Source organism: Mustelus asterias, chromosome 33 (genome assembly GCF_964213995.1).
Source record: "Mustelus asterias chromosome 33, sMusAst1.hap1.1, whole genome shotgun sequence".
Classification (NCBI taxonomy): Eukaryota; Metazoa; Chordata; class Chondrichthyes; order Carcharhiniformes; family Triakidae; genus Mustelus; species Mustelus asterias.
The window spans coordinates 2883478-2908257 of NC_135833.1; the positions used below are offsets into that span (position 1 = coordinate 2883478).

Below are 24780 nucleotides of genomic sequence, written 5' to 3' on the forward strand. Positions count from 1 at the left end.
GCCCCTTAGTGTCCAAAGATGTGTAGGTTAGGTGGATTGGCCATGCTAAATTGCCCCTTAGTGTCCAAAAATGTGTAGGTTAGGTGGATTGGCCGTGCTAAATTGCCCCTTAGTGTCCAAAGATGTGTAGGTTAGGTGGATTGGCCATGCTAAATTGCCCCTTAGTGTCCAAAGATGTGTAGGTTAGGTGGATTGGCCATGCTAAATTGCCCCTTAGTGTCCAAAGATGTGTAGGTTAGGTGGATTGGCCATGCTAAATTGCCCCTTAGTGTCCAAAGATGCGCAGGTTAGGTGGATTGGCCTTGCAATTTAGCCCCTTAGTCTCAGGGGGACTGGCTAGGGTACATACATGGGGTTACAACCTGCAACTGAGGTCAGTTACACGTATCTGTCTCCAAGGAAGCTTGGTGACAGAGGCAGAAAGAGGACAAGCAACGACTGGCCACACAGCGAGGAGCGGGAACAAAGGAAGGACAGCCACAGAGGTCACGTCAGGGACAGTGCCTGGTTTACACAGCTCAGGGCGAAGTCAGCTCCAACTGGGAGCCTCACCTCATGAGGCTGCCTTGAAAATGAATTGATGGAAAAGGGCTAAATTTTAAGTTTTACATTATTATTTGAAAAATAAATTTGGTTTGAGTTATTATTGTCACATGTATTGGGATACAGTGAAAAGTATTGTTTCTTGCGGGCTGTACAGACAAAGCATACCGTTCATAGAGAAGGAAAGGAGAGAGTGCAGAATGTAGTGTTACAGTCATAGCTAGGGTGTAGAGAAAGATCAACTTAATGTGAGGCAGGTCCATTCAAAAGTCTGACGGCAGCAGGGAAGAAGCTGTTCTTGACGGGAAAATTCCCCCCTAAACGTTACAGTCTCCAAGTCAAGCTTACAGAGCGCACAGAGATATAGAATTCATGGATCTCATTACACCCATCACACTCCACATAGGCTGAATGATATCTTGTACTTGCCATGTTTCAGATTTAGGAAATAGAACATGTGTAAGTCAAAACTTTAATTAGTTGGGGCTATTTTTGAGTGGCAGTACAAGATATTTATCATTGTACGTTTGACTTTCAAACACATTGACAACAATTTAATTGAACTTTTGTGTTAGGTGGCATGACACAAAGATGAGTGGGAAAGCGAATTGCGTGGAGGACGTGGAAAGTCTGCAGAGAGATTTGGATAGGCTGAGCGAGTGGGCGAGGATCTGGCAGATGGAATATAACATTAGCAAATGTGAGGTTATCTACTTTGGAAGAAATAATAGTAAATTGGAATATTATTTAAATGGAGAAAAATTACATCGTGCGACTGTGCAGAGGGACCTGGGGGTCCTTGTGCACGAATCGCAAAAACTCAGTCTGCAGGTGCAGCAGGTGATCAAGAAGGCGAATGGAATGTTGGCCTTTATCGCGAGGGGGATAGAATATAAAAGCAGGGAGGTCTTGCTGCAACTGTACAAGGCACTGGTGAGGCCGCAACTGGAGTACTGTGTACAGTTTTGGTCCCCTTATTTGCGAAAGGATATATTGGCCTTGGAGGGAGTGCAGAGAAGGTTCACCAGGTTGATACCGGAGATGAGGGGTGTAGCTTATGAGGAGAGATTAAACAGATTGGGTCTGTACTCGTTGGAGTTTAGAAGGATGAGGGGTGATCTTATAGAGACATATAAGATAATGAAGGGGCTGGATAGGGTAGAGGTGGAGAGATTCTTTCCACTTAGAAGGGAAACCAGAACTAGAGGGCACAGCCTCAAAATAAGGGGGGGCCGGTTCAGAACAGAGTTGAGGGGGAACTTCTTCTCTCAGAGGGTAGTGAATCTCTGGAATTCTCTGCCCATTGAAGTGGTGGAGGCTTCCTCGTTGAATATGTTTAAATCACGGGTAGATAGTTTTCTGATCGATAAGGGAATTAGGGGTTACGGGGAGCAGGCGGGTAAGTGGAACTAATTCGCTTCAGATCAGCCATGATCTTGTTGAATGGCGGGGCACGCTCGAAGGGCCAGATGGCCTATTCCTGCTCCTATTTCTTATGTTCTTATGTTCTTATGCTTCCCTGCCAATTTTCTGCTCTCTTCCTGAAGAGGTTCACAAGAATGATCCCTGGAATGAAGAGCTTGTCGTATGAGGAACGGGTTGAGGACTCTGGGTCTGTACTCGTTGGAGTTTAGAAGGGGGGGATCTTATTGAAATTTACAGGATACTGCGAGGCCTGGATAGAGTGGACGTGGAGAGGATGTTTCCACGAGTAGGAAAGACTAGAACCAGAGGGCACAACCTCAGACTAAAGGGACCATCCTTTAAAACAGAGATGAGGAGGAATTTCTTCAGCCAGAGAGTGGTGAATCTGTGGAACTCTTTGCCGCAGAAGGCTGTGGAGGCCGGGTCATTGAGTGTCGTCAAGACAGAGATAGATAGGTTCTTGATTAATAAGGGGATCTGGGGTTATGGGGAAAAGGCAGGAGAATGGGGATGAGAAAAATATCAGCCATGATTGAATGGCGGAGCAGACTCGATGGGCCGAGTGGCCTCATTCTGCTCCTCTGTCTTATGGGACGGCGACAGACATTTTGGTTCTGGAGTTATTTGTCACAACATGTTGAGAAATCTGCGCAGAATTAACTTTAATTTGTATGTGTGCTGCGGCCCTGATCTCTGACAGGTTCACTCAGACACATTATTTATTAGTGTCATAAGTAGCCTTACAGCAACTCTGCACTGACGCTACTGTGAAAATCCCTCAGCTCAATCACTTTGTAAAAGTGTCTCATCTCGTTTCTTCCAGACAATAATAAATAAAAAATGTGGGTTTTCTTTAAATGTTCGATGGCACGGTGGCACAGTGGGTTAGCGCCGCTGCTTCACAGCGCCAGGGACCCTGGTTCAATTCCCGGCTCGGGTCACTGTCTGTGTGGAGTCTGCACGTTCTCCCCTTGTCTGCGTGGGTTTCCTCCGGGTGCTCCGGTTTCCTCCCTCAGTCCAAAGATGTGTAGGTTAGCTGAGATTGGCCATGGTAAATTCTCCCTTAGTCTCCAAAGATGTGTGGGTTAGGTGGATTGGCCATGCTAAATTGTCCCCTAGTGTCCAAAGATGTGCGGGTTAGGTGGATTGGCCATGCTAAATTGCCCCCTAGTGTCCAAAGATGTGCGGGTTAGGTGGATTGGCCATGCTAAATTGCCCCTTAATGCCCAAAGATGTGCAGGTTAGGTGGATTGGCCATGCTAAATTGCCCCTTGGTGTCCAAAGATGTGTGGGTTAGGTGGATTGGCCATGCTAAATTGCCCCCTAGTGTCCAAAGATGTGCGGGTTAGGTGGATTGGCCATGCTAAATTGCCCCCTAGTGTCCAAAGATGTGCGGGTTAGGTGGATTGGCCATGCTAAATTGCCCCTTAATGCCCAAAGATGTGCAGGTTAGGTGGATTGGCCATGCTAAATTGCCCCTTGGTGTCCAAAGATGTGTGGGTTAAGTGGATTGGCCATGCTAAATTGCCCCTTAGTGTCCAAAGATGTGCAGGTTAGGTGGATTGGCCATGCTAAATTGCCCCTTAATGTCCAAAGATGTGCAGGTTAGGTGGATTGGCCATGCTAAATTGCCCCTTAGTGTCTAAAGATGTGCAGGTTAGGTGGATTGGCCATGCTAAATTGCCCCTTAGTGTCCAAAGATGTGCAGGTTAGGTGGATTGGCCATGCTAAATTGCCCCTTAGTGTCCAAAGATGTGCAGGTTAGGTGGATTGGCCATGCTAAATTGCCCCTTAATGTCCAAAGATGTGCAGGTTAGGTGGATTGGCCATGCTAAATTGCCCCTTAGTGTCCAAAGATGTGCGGGTTAGGTGGATTGGCCATGCTAAAATGCCCCTTAGTGTCCAAAGATGTGCAGGTTAGATGGATTGGCCATGCTAAATTGCCCCTTAGTGTCCAAAGGTGTGCAGGTTAAGTGGATTGGCCATGCTAAATTGCCCCTTAGTGTCCAAAGATGTGCAGGTTAGGTGGATTGGCCATGCTAAATTGCCCCTTACAGTCCAAAGATGTGCAGGTTAGGTGGATTGGCCATGTTAAATTGCCCCTTAGTGTCCAAAGATGTGCAGGTTAGGTGGATTGGCCATGCTAAATTGCCCCTTACAGTCCAAAGATGTGCAGGTTAGGTGGATTGGCCATGCTAAATTGCTCCTTAGTGTCCAAAGATGTGTAGGTTACGTAGGATTGGTCATGCTAAATTGCCTCTTAGTGTCCAAAGATGTGTAAATTTGATGGATTAGCCATGCTAAATGTGCGGAGTCACAGGGAGCGAGGGTCTGGGTAAGATGCTCTGTCAGGGAGTCGGTGCAGACCCGATGGGCTGAACGGCCTCCTCTGCGCTGCCGGGATTCTATTCTATGATTTAACTGCTTGGCCTCTCTGCCGGCCCTGTTGTTGGAAGGGTGTCCAGCCGTGATCTTATTGAATGGTGGAGCTGGCCCGAGGGGCTGAATGGCCTCCTCCTTGCTTGTCAGTGAGTGGCCATTTTACATCGAGCTGTTAGTCGCTTCCCCCCCCGCCCCCGCATGGACCTACCCACCCAATCAGCAGGTTGAGGAGCGATCGAATCGAGGTGTTAAAACAGAAGCAGCACTTCAAAGGGGAAAGTCCTCTGTTCCTCGCTACCTCCCCTTCTAAAGGCAGCAGATGCTGGTGGGACGCAGGGGTGGGAGAAGTCCATTTGGCCCATCGAAGGAGTCACTGAAACCCTCCAAGGCTGGGATTGTTCATTATCTTTCCCCCTCTTGGGCGAACGTCACCAGCGATTTTTGCGCAAAGATCAACCATGATCCAAATGGCTGGCGGAACAGCGTCGAGGGGCCGAATGGCCTCCTCCTGCTCCAGATGCCGGCTATGGTTGCCCTGGGATAGGGCTTGAGTTAAATGGCAGGGTGGGGCCGGGGCTATCAGGCCTTCACGACACACGACAACGCAGAGTCGCTGAGCAGAGACTGATAGCCAGGTTCCGCACACATGAGGACGGCCTAAACCGGGATGTTGGGTTCATGTCACACTATCTGTCACCCCCACAGCTTGCCTGGACCTGCAGAGTCTCACTAACTGTCCTGTCTAGACACACATCTCTTTAACCTGTGCTTAATGCTCTCTCCACTCACATTGTCTGTACCTTTAAGAATTGATGAGCTGTAAAGACTCGCATTCCAATCATTATCCATTCTTCTGTAAATTGAGTTTGTGTCTTTATATTCCCTGTTTGCTGTGTATGAGCAGATCTCCCACTCGCCTGACGAAGGGGCAGCGCTCCGAAAGCTGGTGGCGTTTGCTACCAAATAAACCTGTTGGACTTTAACCTGGTGTTGTTAGACTCCTTACAGTGTTTATTGCCCATCCTTCATTGCCCCTTGAGAAAGTGGGTGATGGTGGGCCGCCATCTTGAACCACTGCAGTTCCCCTGAAGTGTAGCTGCAGCCACAGTGCTGTCAGGGAGGGAGTTCCGGGATTGTGACCCCAGCCAGAGTGAAGGAACGGCTGATATATATTTCCAAGTCAGGATGGGTGAGTGGCTCGGAGGGGGAACTTGTACATTGGGCACCTGCAGGTGGTGGTGGTGGGGGTTTGGAAGGTGCTGCCTCAGGATCTTTGGTGAGTTGCTGCAGTGCATCTTGCAGATGGGACACACTGTGCGTCGGTGATGGAGGGAGTGAATGTTTAAGGTGGCCGATGGGGATGGTAACGCGGCCCCTTTAAGAGGGCGATCCTTTAGCGGGTCACGTGATCAGGCCAAAGCCTATGGGGTGGCTGCGCGGGAAGCTGAGCCAATCGGGAGCGAATGCGTGCACCCTGGGACAGGGAGGACGTTCAGTTGGAACCAGGGAGGACGGGAGAGTGACCTGTGTACATGTTCTGTCAGTCCCCATTCTTGTTTACACAAACTAGTTTCATAAGTGTTTTCTTCATTGAGTCCCCACAGTGCAGAAGGAGGCCATTCGGCCCATCGACACTGCACTGACAACAATCCCACCCAGGCCCTATCCTCGTAACCCCACATATTTACCCTGCTAATCCCCCTGACACTAAGGGACAATTTAGCATGGCCAATCCACCCTAACCTGCACATCTTTGGACACTAAGGGACAATTTAGCATGGCCAATCCACCTAACCCGCACATCTTTGGACACTAAGGGGCAATTTAGCATGGCCAATCCACCTAACCCACACATCTTTGGACACTAAGGGACAATTTAGCATGGCCAATCCACCTAACCTACACATCTTTGGACATTAAGGGCAATTTAGCATGGCCAATCCACCTAACCTACACATCTTTGGACATTAAGGGCAATTTAGCATGGCCAATCCACCTAACCCACACATCTTTGGACACTAAGGGGCAATTTAGCATGGCCAATCCACCTAACCTGTACATGCTTGGACATTAAGGGCAATTTAGCATGGCCAATCCACCTAACCTGCACATCTTTGGACACTAAGGGACAATTTAGCATAGCCAATCCACCTAACCTACACACCTTTGGACATTAAGGGCAATTTAGCATGGCCAATCCACCTAACCTACACATCTTTGGACACTAAGGGGCAATTTAGCATGGCCAATCCACCTAACCTACACTTCTTTGGACACTAAGGGGCAATTTAGCATGGCCAATCCACCTAACCTGCACATCTTTGGACACTAAGGGACAATTTAGCATGGCCAATCCACCTAACCTACACACCTTTGGACATTAAGGGCAATTTAGCATGGCCAATCCACCTAACCTACACATCTTTGGACACTAAGGGGCAATTTAGCATGGCCAATCCACCTAACCTACACTTCTTTGGACACTAAGGGGCAATTTAGCATGGCCAATCCACCCAACCCACGCATCTTTGGACACTAAGGGGCAATTTAGCATGGCCAATCCACCTAACCTGCACATCCTTGGACATTAAGGGCAATTTAGCATGGCCAATCCACCTAACCTGCACATCTTTGGACACTAAGGGACAATTTAGCATGGCCAATCCACCCAACCCACACATCTGTGGACACTAAGGGGCAATTTAGCATGGCCAATCCACCTAACTTACACATCTTTGGACATTAAGGGCAATTTAGCATGGCCAATCCACCTAACCTACACGTCTTTGGACACTAAGGGGCAATTTAGCATGGCCAATCCACCTAACCTACACATCTTTGGACACTAAGGGGCAATTTAGCATGGCCAATCCACCTAACCTACGCATCTTTGGACATTAAGGGCAATTTAGCATGGCCAATCCATCTTACCCACACATCTTTCGGACTGTGGAAGGAAACCGGAGCACCCGGAGGAAACCCACGCAGACACGGGGAGAACGTGCAAACTCCACCAGACAGTGACCCAAGCCGGGAATCGAACCCGGGTCCCTGGCGCTGTGAGTCAGCAGTGCTAACCCACTGTGCCACCGTGCCCTTGTTGCAGACATAACAAATCGCCTCCAAATACATTACAATGGGGTGTCAATCAAGCGGGGCTGCTTCGCCCTGGATGGTGTTGCATTCCTTGAGCGTTGTTAGAGCTGCACCCATCCAGGCAAGATAGTGCCAGTGACACAGGTGGCTGAAAGGATTCTGTGTACAGTCTTGGCCTCCCCATTTAAGAAAGTATATAAATGTGTTCGAAGCAGTTCCGAGAAGGTTCATTCGACTCCTTCCAGGGATGGAGAATTATCTTCTTTTCATTCATTCATGGGACATGGGCGTCGCTGGCTGGGTCCAGCATTTATTGCCCATCCCTAGTTGCCCCTTGAGAAGGTGGTGGGGAGCCGCCATCTTGAATCTCTGCAGTCCACGTGCTGTGGGTTGATCCACAATGCCGTTAGGGAGGGAATTCCAGGATTTTGACCCAGCGACTGCGAAGGAACGGCCGATATGTTTCCAAGTCGGGATGGTGAGTGGCTCGGAGGGGGAACTTGCAGGTGGCGATGTTATCATGTGTCTGCTGCCCTTGTCCTTCTAGATGGAAATGGCCGTGAGTTTGGAAGGTGCTGTCTAAGGATCTTTGGCGAGTCGCTGCAGTGCATCTTGTAGATGGTACACACTGCAGCTACTGAGCATCGGTGGTGGAGGGAGTGAATGTTTGTGGTTAGCGTGTCGATCGAGCGGGGCTGCTTTGTCCTGGATGGTGTCGAGCTTCTTGAGTGCTGTTGGAGCCGCACCCATCCAGGCAAGTGGGGAGTGTTCCATCACACTCCTGACTTGTGAGGAAAGGTTGGGCAGGTTTGGGCCTGTACCCCAGGGAGTTTAGAAGAATGAGTCTCCATCTTATTGAAACATAAAATTCTGAGGGGAGTTGACAGGGTGGATGCTGCCAGGAGATTATAAATATCAAAGTTAATTAATTTAGGTAATTAGCATACTGTTACAAGGTGCCAGTCTCATTGGAACATGGCAATTGTCTTTGGGAATAGGTGGTAAACACTGTAGATTTCAGATCTACAGTGGGAGAAATGAACAAAAGGTCACAGTTTTAAAAAAGGGTCTCCCATTTAGGATGAGGATGAGAAGGAATTTCTTCTCTCAGAAGGCTTTGGAATTCCGTTCCCCGAGAGAGAGCGGTGGAGGCAGGGTCAGTGAGTATCTCTAAGGCAGGGGTAGATAAATCCTTGACTGACAAAGGAGCAGGCCATTCGAGTCTGCACCAACAACAATCCCACCCAGGCCCTATCCCCGTAACCCCACGTTACCCTAGCTAGTCCCCCTGACACTAAGGAGCAATTTAGCATGGCCAATCCAACTAACCCGCATGTCTTTGGACTGTGGGAGGAAACCGGAGCGCCCGGAGGAAACCCACGCAGACACGGGGAGAACGTGCAGACTCCACACAGGCAGTGACCCGAGGCCGGGATTCGAACCCGGGTCCCTGGCGCTGTGAGGCAGCAGCGCTAACCCACTGTGCCGCCATGCCACCCCAATTAGAAATTAGAGATCAGGCAAATATATCAGCACCAGATGGAAGTTTATTTACTAGTTTATTTACCAGTGTCACAAGTAGGCTCACATTAACACTGCAATGAAGTTACTGTGAAAATCCCCTAGTCGCCACACTCCGGCGCCTGTTCGTGTCTGCGTGGGTTTCCTCCCACAGTCCAAAGATATACGGGTTAGGTGCATTGGCCATGCTAAATTGCCCCTTGGTGTCCAAAGATGTGTAGGTTAGGTGGATTGTCCATGCTAAATTGCCCCTTGGTGTCCAAAGATGTGTAGGTTAGGTGGATTGTCCATGCTAAATTGCCCCTTGGTGTCCAAAGATGTGCAGGTTAGGTGGATTGGCCATGCTAAATTGCCCCTTAGTGTCCAAAGATGTGTAGGTTAGGTGGATTGTCCATGCTAAATTGCCTCTTGGTGTCCAAAGATGTGTAGGTTAGGTGGATTTGCCATGCTAAATTGTCCCTTAGTATCCAAAGATGTGTAGGTTAGGTGGATTTGCCATGCTAAATTGTCCCTTAGTATCCAAAGATGTGTAGGTTAGGTGGATTGTCCATGCTAAATTGCCCCTTGGTGTCCAAAGATGTGTAGGTTAGGTGGATTGTCCATGCTAAATTGCCCCTTGGTGTCCAAAGATGTGTAGGTTAGGTGGATTGGCTGTGCTAAATTGCCCCTTAGTGTCCAAAGATGTGTAGGTTAGGTGGATTGGCCATGCTAAATTGTCCCTTAGTATCCAAAGATGTGTAGGTTAGGTGGATTGGCTGTGCTAAATTGCCCCTTAGTGTCGGGGGACTAGCTAGGGTAAATATGTGGGGTTACAGGGATAGGGGCTGCGCGGGATTGTGTTGGTGCAGATCTGATGGGCCGAATGGCCTCCTTCTGCACTGTAGGGATTCTATGATTCTATGAAACCCACGCAGACACGGGGAGAACGCGCAGACTCTGCACAGACAGTGACCCAAGCCGGGAATCGAACCCTGGCGCTGTGAGGCGGCAGTGCTAACCGCTGGATGTGGAATTGATGTGGATTGCTCTGGAGTCACATGTAGGCCAGACTGGGTAAGGGTGGCAGATTTCCTTCCCTAAAGGGACGTCAGCGAACCAGATGGGACATATTATATTTCATTTTAATATTTCAAGGTGAAAACTATCTCAAACCACTTGATGTGGAAAAAGGTGGAATACAGTCGAGGAATGAGAGTGAAACTTCTCTTGTGGGTGAATTTAGAAGCTTAAGTTTATATTTCAGGACTTTCCCAGTCCCACTTGACAAGTGAACTGGTCTTTGTGGGGGACTGTGCCTGTTGCTGTTTCCCCTCCAGGCCTCTAGGGGCCGCGCTAACGCCCCCTCCCTCAGGTCCTCCTCTCCCCTGCTCATGCGCAGAGTTCTCCCAGCATGCAGCGCGGGCCCAGTCACTAATAGGGGTCTTTCTCAGCCGCGGGGGATTATGGGTAGCCCCACCGCCATATTGCTCCCCCCCCACCACCTGAGGCAATTCACACCTCAAACCTCTGCCGTTTAACCTGCTGTCAGCTTTCAGAGACACCACCACCGCCTCAAGCCTGAAAGGAAATACCACCCCTCCTCTTTAAGGTGAGAAGGGAGAGATACAAAAGGGTCCAGAGGGGCAATCTTTTGAGGGTGGTGAGTGTCTGGAACGAGCTGCCAGAGGTAGTAGTAGAGGCGGGTACAATTTTGTCTTTTAAAAAGCATTTAGACAGTTACATGGGTACGATGGGTAGAGAGGGATATGGGCCAAACGCGGGCAATTGGGACTAGCTTAGGGGTTTAAAAAAAAGGGTGCCATGGACAAGTTGGGCCGAAGGGCCTGTTTCCCTGCTGTAAACCTCTATGATTCTTGCCCTTTCTCTGTTGCCTTACTACCTTTCAGTTGTAAGCACCATGACTCTAAGGCTTGAGGTTTTTTTGAAGTTTATTTACTAGTGTCAGCAGTAGGCTTACATTAACACTGTAATGAAGTTACTGTGAAAAATCCCCTAGTTGCCACACTCTGGCACCTGTTCAGGTACACTGAGGGAGAATTTAGCATGGCCTATGCACCTAACCAGCACGTCTTTCAGACTGTGGGAGGAAACCGGAGCACCCGGAGGAAACCCACGCAGACCCGGGGGAGAACGTGCAGACTCCGCACAGACAGTGACCCAAGCCGGGAATCAAACCCAGGTCCCTGGCACTGTGAAGCAGCAGTGCTAACCACTGTGCTACCCAGTTGGTTGTCACTGACCTGGTTGGCTACTTAAGTTGGTAGCCAGGACAGTCAGTAATCTTGGGTATCTGATGCCTCTTGCTGGGGCACAGACTCCACACATTCGGGGTGGTTTATATATAAAATAACATACCCGGGAGTGAGTTACAGACTGGAATCTAATTGAGGGGTTCGGGGTGGTTTATATATAGAATAACAGATACCCGGGAGTGAGTTACAGACTGGAATCTAATCGAGGGGTTCGGGGTGGTTTATATACAGAATAACAGATACCTGGGAGTGTGTTACAGACTGGAATCTAATCGAGGGGTTGGGGGTGGATTAGATATAGAATAACAGATATCCGGGAGTGAGTTATCGACTGGAATCTAATTGAGGGGTTGGGGGTGGATTAGATATAGAATAACAGATACCCGGGAGTGAGTTACAGACCGGAATCTAATCGAGGGGTTCAGGATGGTTTATACATAGAATAACAGATACCTGGGAGTGAGTTACAGACTGGAATCTAATTGAGGGGTTGGGGGTGGTTTATATATAGAATAACAGATACCCGGGAGTGAGTTATAGACTGGAATCTAATTGAGGGGTTGGGGGTGGATTGGATATAGAATAACAGATACCCGGGAGTGAGTTACAGACTGGAATCTAATCGAGGGGTTCAGGGTGGTTTATATATAGAATAACAGATACCCGGGAGTGAGTTACAGACTGAAATCTAATTGAGGGGTTGGGGGTGGATTAGATATAGAATAACAGATATCCGGGAGTGAGTTATCGACTGGAATCTAATTGAGGGGTTGGGGGTGGATTAGATATAGAATAACAGATACCCGGGAGTGAGTTACCTACCGGAATCTAATCGAGGGGTTCGGGGTGGTTTATATATAGAATAACAGATACCCGGGAGTGAGTTACAGACTGGAATCTAATTGAGGGGTTGGGGGTGGATTATATATAGAATAACAGATATCCGGGAGTGAGTTATCGACTGGAATCTAATTGAGGGGTTGGGGGTGGATTAGATATAGAATAACAGATACCCGGGAGTGAGTTACAGACCAGAATCTAATCGAGGGGTTCAGGGTGGTTTATATATCGAATAACAGATACCCGGGAGTGAGTTACAGACTGGAATCTAATTGAGGGGTTCAGGGTGGATTAGATATCGAATAACAGATACCCGGGATTGAGTTACAGACTGGAATCTAATCGAGGGGTTCAGGGTGGTTTATATATCGAATAACAGATACCCGGGAGTGAGTTACAGACTAGAATCTAATCGAGGGGTTCGGGGGGTGGTTTATATATCGAATAACAGATACCCGGGAGTGAGTTACAGACTAGAATCTAATCGAGGGGTTCAGGGTGGTTTATACATAGAATAACAGATACCCAGGAGTGAGTTACAGACTGGAATCTAATCGAGGGGTTCAGGGTGGTTTATACATAGAATAACAGATACCCGGGAGTGAGTTACAGACTAGAATCTAATCGAGGGGTTCGGGGTGGTTTATATATAGAATAACAGATACCCGGGAGTGAGTTACAGACTGGAATCTAATCGAGGGGTTCAGGGTGGTTTATATATAGAATAACAGATACCCAGGAGTGAGTTACAGACTGGAATCTAATCGAGGGGTTCGGGTGGTCCAAACCAATATTATGATGCAAGGCTGAGGCAGTGTTGTATTGCCAGAGGTGTTTTCCCTAGAATTGGGATATTAACCAAAATCTGTCCTCTTACTTCAAGGATCTGATGACTGCGTCAATATTTGACCTTCAATCCACATCACGATAAAAGATAATCGATCTGCTCCTAATCACAGTTCTGTTGGTGGGAGCTTGCTGTGGGCTAACAGGCATTTTTAACAGTGGCTTCACCTCCAGAGGATTTCAGTGCCTGGGAGGTGCTTGGGGAAAATAGTGTTACACAAACGCAACTCCAGCTGACTTTAACTTTCCTGTCGTTGGACCAGGGCCAAGGACTGCTATTGGATTTTTCCTGGGACTGGCTGCAAGTGCCACCTTCTGGGACACACAAAGAATTGCAGGAACTGCGACTTCTCCGCAACATAATCCAACAATACGCTGCATGTCAAAACATCGGTGCACAGCAAGATCCCAGGAATAGTAGTTTGTTGACAGGTGAATGTGAGCCCAGGACAGCAGAGAACTATCCCTTTCTCCTCTTCCAAATGATGCCACACTTGAGAGGGCAGACAGTGTTTCCAATCTGAAAGATGACATTCTGACAATGCGGCGCTCCCTCAGCACTGACCCTCCCACAGTGCGGCGCTCCCTCAGCACTGACCCTCCCACAGTGCGGCGCTCCCTCAGCACTGACCCTCCCACAGTGCGGCGCTCCCTCAGCACTGACCCTCCCACAGTGCGGCGCTCCCTCAGCACTGACCCTCCCACAGTGCAGCGCTCCCTCAGCACTGACCCTCCCACAGTGCGGCGCTCCCTCAGCACTGACCCTCCCACAGTGCGGCGCTCCCTCAGCACTGACCCTCCCACAGTGCGGCGCTCCCTCAGCACTGACCCTCCCACAGTGCGGCGCTCCCTCAGCACTGACCCTCCCACAGTGCGGCACTCCCTCAGCACTGACCCTCCGACAGTGCGGCGCTCCCTCAGCACTGACCCTCCCACAGTGCGGTGTTCCTTCAGCACTGACCCTCCCACAGTGCGGCGCTCCCTCAGCACTGACCCTCCCACAGTGCGGCGCTCCCTCAGCACTGACCCTCCCACAGTGCGGTGCCCACTCAGCGCTGACCCTCCCACAGTGCGGCGTTCCCTCAGCACTGACCCTCCCACAGTGCGGCGTTCCCTCAGCACTGACCCTCCCACAATGCGGCGCTCCCTCAGCACTGACCCTCCCACAGTGCGGCGCTCCCTCAGCACTGACCCTCCCACAGTGCGGCGCTCCCTCAGCACTGACCCTCCCACAGAGCGGCGCTCCCTCAGTACTGACCCTCCCACAGTGCGGCGCTCCCTCAGCACTGACCCTCCCACAGTGCGGCGCTCCCTCAGCACTGACCCTCCCACAGTGCGGCGCTCCCTCAACACTGACCCTCCCACAGTGCGGCGCTCCCTCAGCACTGACCCTCCCACAGTGCGGCGCTCCCTCAGCACTGACCCTCCCACAGTGCGGCGCTCCCTCAGCACTGACCCTCCCACAGAGCGGCGCTCCCTCAGTACTGACCCTCCCACAGTGCGGCACTCCCTCAGCACTGACCCTCCCACAGTGCGGCGCTCCCTCAGCACTGACCCTCCCACAGAGCGGCGCTCCCTCAGTACTGACCCTCCCACAGTGCGGCGCTCCCTCAGCACTGACCCTCCCACAGTGCGGCGTTCCCTCAGCACTGACCCTCCCACAGTGCGGCGCTCCCTCAGCACTGACCCTCCCACAGTGCGGCACTCCCTCAGCACTGACCCTCCGACAGTGCGGCGCTCCCTCAGCACTGACCCTCCCACAGTGCGGTGTTCCCTCAGCACTGACCCTCCCACAGTGCGGCGCTCCCTCAGCACTGACCCTCCCACAGTGCGGCGCTCCCTCAGCACTGACCCTCCCACAGTGCGGTGCCCACTCAGCGCTGACCCTCCCACAGTGCAGCGGTCCCTCAGCACTGACCCTCCCAAAGTGCAGCGGTCCCTCAGCACTGACCCTCCGACAGTGCGACACTCCCTCAGCACTGACCCTCCCACAGTGCGACACTCCCTCAGCACTGACCCTCCCACAGTGCAGCACTCCCTCAGCACTGACCCTCCGACAGTGCGACACTCCCTCAGCATTGACCCTTCGACAATGCAGTGCTTCCTCTGCACTGACCCTCTGACTGTGCAGTGCTTCCTCAGCACTAACCCTCCCACAGTTTGGCGCCCCCTCAGCACTGACCCTCCCACAGTGCGGCGCTCCCCCAGCACTGACCCTCCGACAGTGCGGCACTCCCTCAGCACTGACCCTCCGACAGTGCGGCACTCCCTCAGCACTGACCCTCCCAAAGTGCGGCGCTCCCTCAGCACCGACCCTCTCACAGTGCAGCACTCCCTCAGCACTGACCCTCCCACAGTGCGGCGCTCCCTCAGCACTGACCCTCCCACAGTGCAGCACTCCCTCAGCACTGACCCTCCCACAGTGCGGCGCTCCCTCAGCACTGACCCTCCCACAGTGCGGCGCTCCCTTAGTACTGGGACTATCAACCTGGTATTCTGGGCTTAAACATCAGGAGGGGACAGGTGCAGCAAGGGGATCGCGTGTTTATTCTGCAGATATTTGGTATGGAGAAGATCCAATCAGTTGATGAGGCCACAGTTAATCTTCGCAGCGATAGAGACCAGGATTAACTCTGACCGTCAGTGAGACCACTGGTTAATCTGCCGCCCGGCTTTCCTCTATGAAGGGAAGAGAAAAGTCACAATCAAACAGGAACAAAATGGCACACAGACCATCTCCCCTCCCCTCTCCCAACGTCCCATCCCACTCCCGTCGCCCCAGGGTACCATCCCCACCATCGTACCTTCCTGGAACCCTGGGCAATGCCACCCACATTCACTATCTTCCCCCACCCCAAATTAAAATGTTTTCATGTTGGAGGGAGCCATGTGACTGCCGATTTCATCCAATCCTCCGGCGCAGGAAGAGGCCGCTCGGCCCATCGAGTCTGCACCGACCATACCGACCACTAAAGTCAGGCCAGTCCCACTTTCCTGCACCTGTCCCGTATCCTTGACCAGTGCGATATTTCAAGTGCTCATCCAAATCTTTCTTAAAAGCCCCCACGACCTTCCCAGGCAACGCATTCCCGATTCCCATCAACCCTCTGCTCATCATAAAATCCCGACAGTGCAGAAGGAGGCCATTCGGCCCATCGGGTCTGCACCGACCACAATCCCACCCAGCCTCTATGCCCAAAACCCCACATATTTATCTCGCTAATCCCCCTAACCCGCACATCTTTGGACACTAAGGGGCAATTTAGCATGGTCAATCCCCCTAACCTGCACATCTTTGGACACTAAGGGGCAATTTAGCATGGCCAATCCACCTAACCTGCACATCTTTGGACACTAAGGGGCAATTTAGCATGGCCAATCCACCTAACCTGCACATCTTTGGACGCTAAGGGGCAATTTAGCATGGCCAATCCACCTAACCCGCACATCTTTGGACACTAAGGGGCAATTTAGCATGGTCAATCCCCCTAACCCGCACATCTTTGGACACTAAGGGGCAATTTAGCATGGCCAATCCACCTAACCCGCACATCTTTGGACACTAAGGGGCAATTTAGCATGGCCAATCCCCCTAACCCGCACATCTTTGGACACTAAGGGGCAATTTAGCATGGCCAATCCCCCTAACCCACACATCTTTGGACACTAAGGGGCAATTTAGCATGGCCAATCCACCTAACCTGCACATCTTTGGACACTAAGGGACAATTTAGCATGGCCAATCCACCTAACCCGCACATCTTTGGAGTGTGGGAGGAAACCGGAGCACCCGGAGGAAACCCACGCAGTCTCTTACCCTATGGACCTCACCCTATGTGGCTTCTCCCAGACTCTGGGCGGCAGGGTGGCACAGTGGGTCAGCACTGTTGCCTCACAGCGACAGGGACCCGGGTTCAATCCCCGAGCTTAGGTCACTGTCTGTGTGGAGTCTGCACGTTCTTCCCATGTCTGCGTGGGTTTCTTCCGGGTGCTCCGGTTTCCTCCTACACTCCGAAGGTGTGCGGGTTAGGTGGATTGGCCATGCTAAATTGCCCCTTAGTGTCCAAAGATGTGCGGGTTAGGTGGATTGGCCATGCTAAATTGCCCCTTAGTGTCCAAAGATGTGCGGGTTAGGTGGATTGGCCATGCTAAATTGCCCCTTCGTGTCCAAAGATGTGCGGGTTAGGTGGATTGGCCATGCTAAATTGCCCCTTAGTGTCAGGGGGACTAGCTAGGGTAAATACATGGGGTTATGGGGATAGGGCCTGGGTGGGATTGTGGTCGGTGCAGACTCGATGGGCCGAATGGCCTCCTTCTGCACTGTAGGATTCTATGGTTCTAAAGTGGCAAGACAGATGTTTTTAGATCAGTGACTTTAGCAGACGGTACACTGGGCTTTCTTAACACAGAAGTATGCTGTGTAAAAGCGGAGCGAGTTAGGCATGGTCCTTGTATTTGGGCTCCAGCTGCAGAATCGTTGTCCATTTCCAGGCCTTCCGTCTCGGGAAGGAAATTAAAGCTCCGGATTGGGGGAGGGATTTGCCGGAACAGTTTCAGCGATGAAGGAGTTCGGTCCCATGGACGGACTGGAGCAGCTGGGCCTGTTCCCCGTGGAGCTGGGAGAGGTTTGAGACAGGGTGTTTAATATGGTGAAGGGTTTCAGACAGAGTAACTGAAGAGTGTTTTGTCTCCTTACGTAAGGAAGGACGCAAACGCATTGGAGGCACTTTTACTGGATTGATACCTGGAATGAGCAGGTGGGTTCGCGCTGCTGCCTCACAGCGTCAGGGATCCGGGTTCGATTCCCGGCTCGGGTCACTGTCTGTGTGGAGTTTGCACATTCTCCTCGTGTCTGCGTGGGTTTCCTCCGGGTGCTCCAGTTTCCTCCCACCGTCCAAAGATGTGCGGGTCACATTGATTAGTCATAGAATCATAGAAACCCTACAGTGCAGAATGAGGCCATTCGGCCCATCAAGTCTGCATCGACCACAATCCCACCCAGGCCCTACCCCCACATATTTACCCGCTAATCCCTCTAACCTACGCATTTTAGGATTCTAAGGGGCAATTTTTAACCTGGCCAATCAACCTAACCCGCACATCTTTGGACTGTGGGAGGAAACCGGAGCACCCGGAGGAAACCCACGCAGACACGAGGAGAATGTGCAAACTCCACACAGACAGTGACCCGAGCCGGGAATCGAACCCGGGACCCTGGAGCTGTGAAGCAGCAGTGCTAACCCACTGTGCTACCGTGCCGCCCGTTGCTAAATTGTCCCTTCGTGTCCAAAGATGTGCGGGTTAGGTGGATTGGCCGTGCTAAATTGCCCTTTAGTGTCCAAAGATGTGTGGGTTAGGTGGATTGGCCATGCTAAATTGCCCTTTAGTGTCCAAAGATGTGCGGGTTAGGTGGATTGGCCGTGCTAAATTGCCCCTTCGTGTCCAAAGATGTGTAGGTTAGGTGGATTGGTCATGCTAAATTGTCCCTTCATGTCCAAAGATGTGCAGGTTAGGTGGATTGGCCATGCTAAATTGTCCCTTCATGTCCAAAGATGTGCAGGTTAGGTGGATTGGCCATGCTAAATTGCCCCTTAGTCTCCAAAGATGTGCAGGTTAGGTGGATTGGCCGTGCTAAATTGCCCCTTCGTGTCCAAAGATGTGCAGGTTAGGTGGACTGGCCATGCTAAATTGCCCCTTCATGTCCAAAGACGTGCGGGATAGGTGGATTGGCCATGCTAAATGTGTGGGGTTACAGGAAGAGGGCAGGGTGTTGGGCCTGGGTAAGATGCTCTGTCAGACAGTCGGGGCAGACTCGATGCATTGTCGGGATTCTGTGATTCTGATAAGGAGAGGCTGGGCTTGTTTCCATTGGAGTTTGGAAGAGTGAGGGGGTGACTGGATTGCAGTATCTAAGATCCTGAACGTTCTCGACAAGGTGGATGTGGAAAGGATGTTTCCTCTTCTGGGGGAGCCCAGAACTCGGGGAGGGGGGAGCACTGTTAGGAGGTTGTCCTTTTTGGATGGGGATGAGGGGAGAATTGTGCCATCCTGGAACACTCTGCCTCAGAAGGTGGTGGGGGGGCGGGGAGGGGTCACTGAATATCTTTTAAGGTGGAGGTGGATAGATTCTTGCTGGGCGAGGGGTTCAAAGGTTATCAGGGGGGTAGGGGGTGGAACTCGAAGCACAAACAGATCAGCCATAATCTTAACGAATGGCCGGCCAGGCATCAAGGGGTCGAATGGCCAGCCCTGTTTCATACCTTCATAGAAACTGTTTCCCAATGTGAAAAGTCAGTCACGAGAGGGGACAAGCTCAAAGCCATTGGCCAGAGAACCAACACTTTCACACGTGGAGTGGTCGGATCGCACTGCCCGTAGCAACTGGAGGGATCCTGGATGGAAAACTTTGCAGGAGTCTGGGAAAGAATGAGTGGGGCCTGCACTTCCAAAGAGCTAGCACACCCTTGATGGAGTGAATGGCCTCCTTCTCTGCTGCACTAGTCTAAATCCTTTGAGACACTTCAATCTTCACGGGAGGACACAGCACAACTGTCCTCATAATTTCACTTTTTTCATGGCAGTTTCATTCTGAGATGCGACCACTTCTTAGGAAGTTCTCTGAACTGAACTCAGTTACTCCAGTAGGGGTCCAAACGGAGCTGTCTACAGCCGAAACATAACCATTTCTCTTTCGTACACAAGCTCTCTTGAGTCAAGTCCAAAAGCCGGACATTTCCAACCCTGCCAATAACCGCCCCATCAGGCTGTCCTCGACCATCAGTAAAGTGATGGAAGGGGTCATCGACAGTGCTATCAAGTACAAAGGAAGATGGCCATAGTGGTTGGACGTCAATCATCTCAGTCCCAGGACATCGCAGCAGGAGTCCCTCAGGGTTAGTGTCCTAGACCCAACCATCTTCAGCCATTCATCAATGATCTTCCCTCCATCATAAGGCCAGATGTGGGGATGTTCACCGATGATTGCACAATGTTCAGCACTATTCGTGACTCCTCAGATACTGAAGCAGTCCCGTGTCCCAATGCAGCAAGACCTGGACAATATCCAGGCTCGGGCTGACAAGTGGCAAATAACATTCGTGCCACACAAATGCCAGGCAATGACCATCACTAATAAGAGACACTCTAACAACCGCTCCTTGACATTCAATGGTGTAACCATCACTGAATCCCCCACTGTCAACATCCTCTGGGTTACCATTGACCAGAAACTCAACTAGACCAATATAAATATTGTGGCTACAAGAGCAGGTGAGAGGCTGGGAATCCTGCGGAGAGTAACTCACCTCCTGACTCCCCCCAAAGCCTGTCCACTGGGAATCCTGCGGAGAGTAACTCACCTCCTGACTCCCCCCAAATCCTGTCCACTGGGAATCCTGCGGAGAGTAACTCACCTCCTGACTTCCCCCAAAGCCTGTCCACTGGGAATCCAGCGGAGAGTAACTCACCTCCCGACTCCCCCCAAAGTCTGTCCACTGGGAATCCTGCGGAGAGTAACTCACCTCCCGACTCCCCCCAAAGTCTGTCCACTGGGAATCCTGCGGAGAGTAACTCACCTCCTGACTCCCTCCCAAAGCCTGTCCACTGGGAATCCTGCGGAGAGTAACTCACCTCCTGACTCCCCCCAAAGCCTGTCCACTGGGAATCCAGCGGAGAGTAACTCACCTCCTGACTCCCCCCCCAAAGCCTGTCCACTGGGAATCCTGCGGAGAGTAACTCACCTCCCGACTCCCCCCAAAGCCTGTCCACTGGGAATCCTGCGGAGAGTAACTCACCTCCTGACTCCCCCCAAAGTCTGTCCACTGGGAATCCTGCGGAGAGTAACTCACCTCCTGACTCCCCCCCAAAGCCTGTCCACTGGCTGGCTGTAGAGATTTGCATTCTAATCAGTATTCTGTAACTTGATTTGTGTGTCTGTGCCCTGTTTGAGAACAGATATCCACTCCATCTGACGAAGGAGCAGCGCTCCGAAAGCTTATGGTATTTGCTACCAAATAAACCTGTTGGACTTTAACCTGGTGTTGTGAGACTTCTTACTGTGTTTACCCCAGTCCAACACTGGCATCTCCACATCATGACTGGGAATCCTGCAGAGAGTAACTCACCTCCTGACTCCCCCCAAAGCCTGTCCACTGGGAATCCTGCGGAGAGTAACTCACCTCCTGACTCCCCAAAGCCTGTCCACCATCTACAAGGACACAAGTCAGGAGTGTGATGGAACACTCCCCACTTGCCTGGATGGGTGCAGCTCCAACAACACTCAAGAAGCTCGACACCATCCAGGACAAAGCAGCCCCGCTCGATCGACACACTAACCACAAACACTCACTCCCTCCCCCACCGACGCACAGTGGCAGCAGTGTGTACCATCTACAAGATGCACTGCAGCGACTCGCCAAGGCTCCTTCAACAGCACCTTCCAAACCCGCCACCTCTACCACCTAGAAGGACAAGGGGGGGGGGGCAGCAGACACATAGAACAAAGAAAATTAAAGCACAGGAACAGGCCCTTCGGCCCTCCAAGCCTGCACCGACCATGCTGCCCCTTTGAACTAAAACCCCCTACCCTTCCGGGGACCATATCCCTCTATTCCCATCCTATTCATGTACTTGTCCAGACGCCCCTTAAAACGATCGTATCTGCTTCCACTACCTCCCCCGGCAGTGAGTTCCAGGCACCCACCACCCTCTGTGTAAAAAACTTGCCTCGTACATCTCCTTTAAACCTTGCCCCTCGCACCTTAAACCTGTGCCCCCTAGTAATTGATTCTTCCACCCTGGGAAAAAGCTTCTGACTATCCACTCTGTCCATGCCTCTCATAATCTTGTAGACTTCTATCAGGTCTCCCCTCAACCTCCGTCGTTCCAGTGAGAACAAACCAAGTTTCTCCAACCTCTCCTCATAGCTAATGCCCTCCATACCAGGCAACATCCTGGTAAATCTTTTCTGTACCCTCTCCAAAGCCTCCACATCCTTCTGGTGGTGTGGCGACCAGAATTGAACACTCTATTCCAAGTGCAGCCTAACTAAGGTTCTATAAAGCTGCAACATGACTTGCCAATTTCTAAACTCAATGCCCCGGCCGATGAAGGCAAGCGTGCCGTATGCCTTCTTGACTACCTTCTCCACCTGCGTTGCCACTTTCAGTGACCTGTGTACCTGTACACCCAGATCCCTCTGCCTATCAATACTCTTAAGGGTTCTGCCATTTACTGTATATTTCCCATCTGTATTAGACCTTCCAAAATGCATTACCTCACATTTGTCTGGATTAAACTCCATCTGCCATCTCTCCGCCCAAGTCTCCAACCGATCTATATCCTGCTGTATCCTCTGATGGTCCTCATCGCTATCCGCAAATCCACCAACCTTTGTGTCGTCCGCAAACTTACTGATCAAACCATTTTCCTCCAAATCATTTGAACATGGGGAACACCCACCACCTGCAAGTTCCCCCTCCGAGCCACTCGCCATCCCGATTTGGAAATATATCGGCCATTCCTTCACTGCGGCTGGGGTCAAAATCCCGGAACTCCCTCCCTAACAGCACTGTGGGTGTACCAGATGGCGGCTCACCCACCACCTTCTCAAGGAGGCAATTAGGGATGGGCAATAAATGCGGACCTCGCCAGTGATGCCCACATCCTAAGGACTAACACCCCAATAGTCTTGAATTATATTTATACTGGCGCAGTGGTTTTAATATGGATTGAGGTGGGAGTGTGATGACCACTGGACGTCAATGTCAATCCAGCCAAGTCTGAGAGGGACATGGTTTCCTCTTAGATGTTGAGTTTGTGGGCTGCCCCCTTCATGGGATCAAATACCAGCCTCACCCTCCCATTGAGAGCAACGCTTGAGACTGGAGGCAGAAGGCCAGATTGAGATGGTCAAATGCTTCCCAGGACACGGGGTTATGGAATTGTGGACACGGAAATGGATGAAGGACCACAAAAGCAGGATATGGAGTCAGGAGGACGGAATCCATGTTGGGTGGCATGTACATGGGCTGTGGAAGATGATTAAATGGGTGCGGGGGATGGGGAGAGAGTCGATGATAGGGTGGGGTGCGTTTGCGTGTGGGAGTTTAAATGGATGGTAGGTTCCATGCGACAGTGGAAGGTACACGGGCCATGGAAAAGCATCATGCAGCAGGGAGTGGATCATTAACAGTGGAGATTTTCCTGGGATTCTCCCAGTTTCTACTGAGGCCTGGGATTTCACTAATGACTGGGAGGGCCTGGGATTTTTCTCAATTTCTAGCGAGGGATTTTCCCAATGCTGGAGAAGCCAGAGATTTTCCTGATGGCGAGAGGAGTCTGTGATTTTTCCGATGATTGGAGAGGCCTGGGATATTCCTGATGATGGAGAGGCCTGCAATTTTCCTGGTGATTGTTGAGGCCTGGGATTTTCCTGATGGTGCAAAGGCCTGGAATTATCCTCATGGTGGACAGGCCTGGGGTTTTCCTGATGATTAGAGAGGCCTGGGATTTTCCTGATGATTAGTGAGGCCTAGGATTTCACACATAGCTGGAGAGGCCTGGGATTTTCCGGAGAGCTGGAGAGGCCTGGGATTTTCCTGATAGCTGGACAGGCCTGGGATTTTTTCTGATAGCAGGAAAGGCCTGGGATTTTCCTGATAGCTGGACAGGCCTGGGATTTTCCTGACAGCTCGACAGGCCTGGGATTTTCCTGATAGCTGGAGAGGCCTGGGATTTTCCTGATAGCTGGAGAGGCCTGGGATTTTCCTGATAGCTGGACAGGCCTGGGATTTTCCTGATAGTTGGACAGGCCTGGGATTTTCCTGATAGCTGGACAGGCCTGGGATTTTCCTGATAGTTGGACAGGCCTGGGATTTTCCTGATAGCTGGAGAGGCCTGGGATTTTCCTGATAGCAGGACAGGCCTGGGATTTTCCTGATAGCTGGACAGGCCTGGGATTTTCCTGATAGCTGGACAAGCCTGGGATTTTCCTGATAGCTGGACAGGCCTGGGATCTTCCTGATAGCTGGAGAGGCCTGGGATTTTCCTGATAGCTGGACAGGCCTGGGATTTTCCTGATAGTTGGACAGGCCTGGGATTTTCCTGATAGTTGGACAGGCCTGGGATTTTCCTGATAGCTGGACAGGCCTGGGATTTTCCTGATAGCTGGAGAGGCTTGGGATTTTCCTGATAGCTGGACAAGCCTGGGATTTTCCTGATAGCTGGACAGGCCTGGGATTTTCCTGATAGTTGGACAGGCCTGGGATTTTCCTGATAGCTGGAGAGGCCTGGGATTTTCCTGATAGCTGAACAGGCCTGGGATTTTCCTGATAGCTGGACAAGCCTGGGATTTTCCTGATAGCTGGACAGGCCTGGGATTTTCCTGATAGCTGGACAAGCCTGGGATTTTCCTGATAGCTGGACAAGCCTGGGATTTTCCTGATAGTTGGACAGGCCTGGGATTTTCCTGATGATTAGTGAGGCCTGGGATTTTTCCTGAGAGCTGGACAGGCCTGGGATTTTCCTCATAGCTGGACAGACCTGGGATTTTCCTCATAGCTGGAGAGGCCTGGGATTTTCCTGATAGCTGGACAGGCCTGGGATTTTCCTGACAGCTCGACAGGCCTGGGATTTTCCTGATAGCTGGACAGGCCTGGGATTTTCCTGATAGCTGGAGAGGCCTGGGATTTTCCTGACAGCTGGACAGGCCTGGGATTTTCCTGATAGCTGAACAGGCCTGGGATTTTCCTGATAGCTGGACAGGCCTGGGATTTTCCTGATAGCTGGACAGGCCTGGGATTTTCCTGATAGCTGGAGAGGCCTGGGATTTTCCTGATAGCTGGAGAGGCCTGGGATTTTCCTGATAGCTGGAGAG

The 24780-nt window shown here is 51.2% G+C and overlaps 1 protein-coding gene across 1 annotated transcript in view; it reads right to left on the minus strand.

Annotated features, from left to right (window-relative positions):
- Nucleotides 1–15433: 15433 nt before the first annotated feature.
- LOC144481811 (signal-induced proliferation-associated protein 1-like) overlaps nt 15434–24780 on the minus strand; it is a 52153-nt gene continuing 42806 nt past the window's right edge. Inside the window, exon 10 of the mRNA XM_078200964.1 lies at nt 15434–15584. Within this exon, the coding sequence (XP_078057090.1) occupies nt 15546–15584 (39 nt within the window). The 3' untranslated portion in view covers nt 15434–15545. The remainder of the gene's footprint in view (nt 15585–24780) is intronic.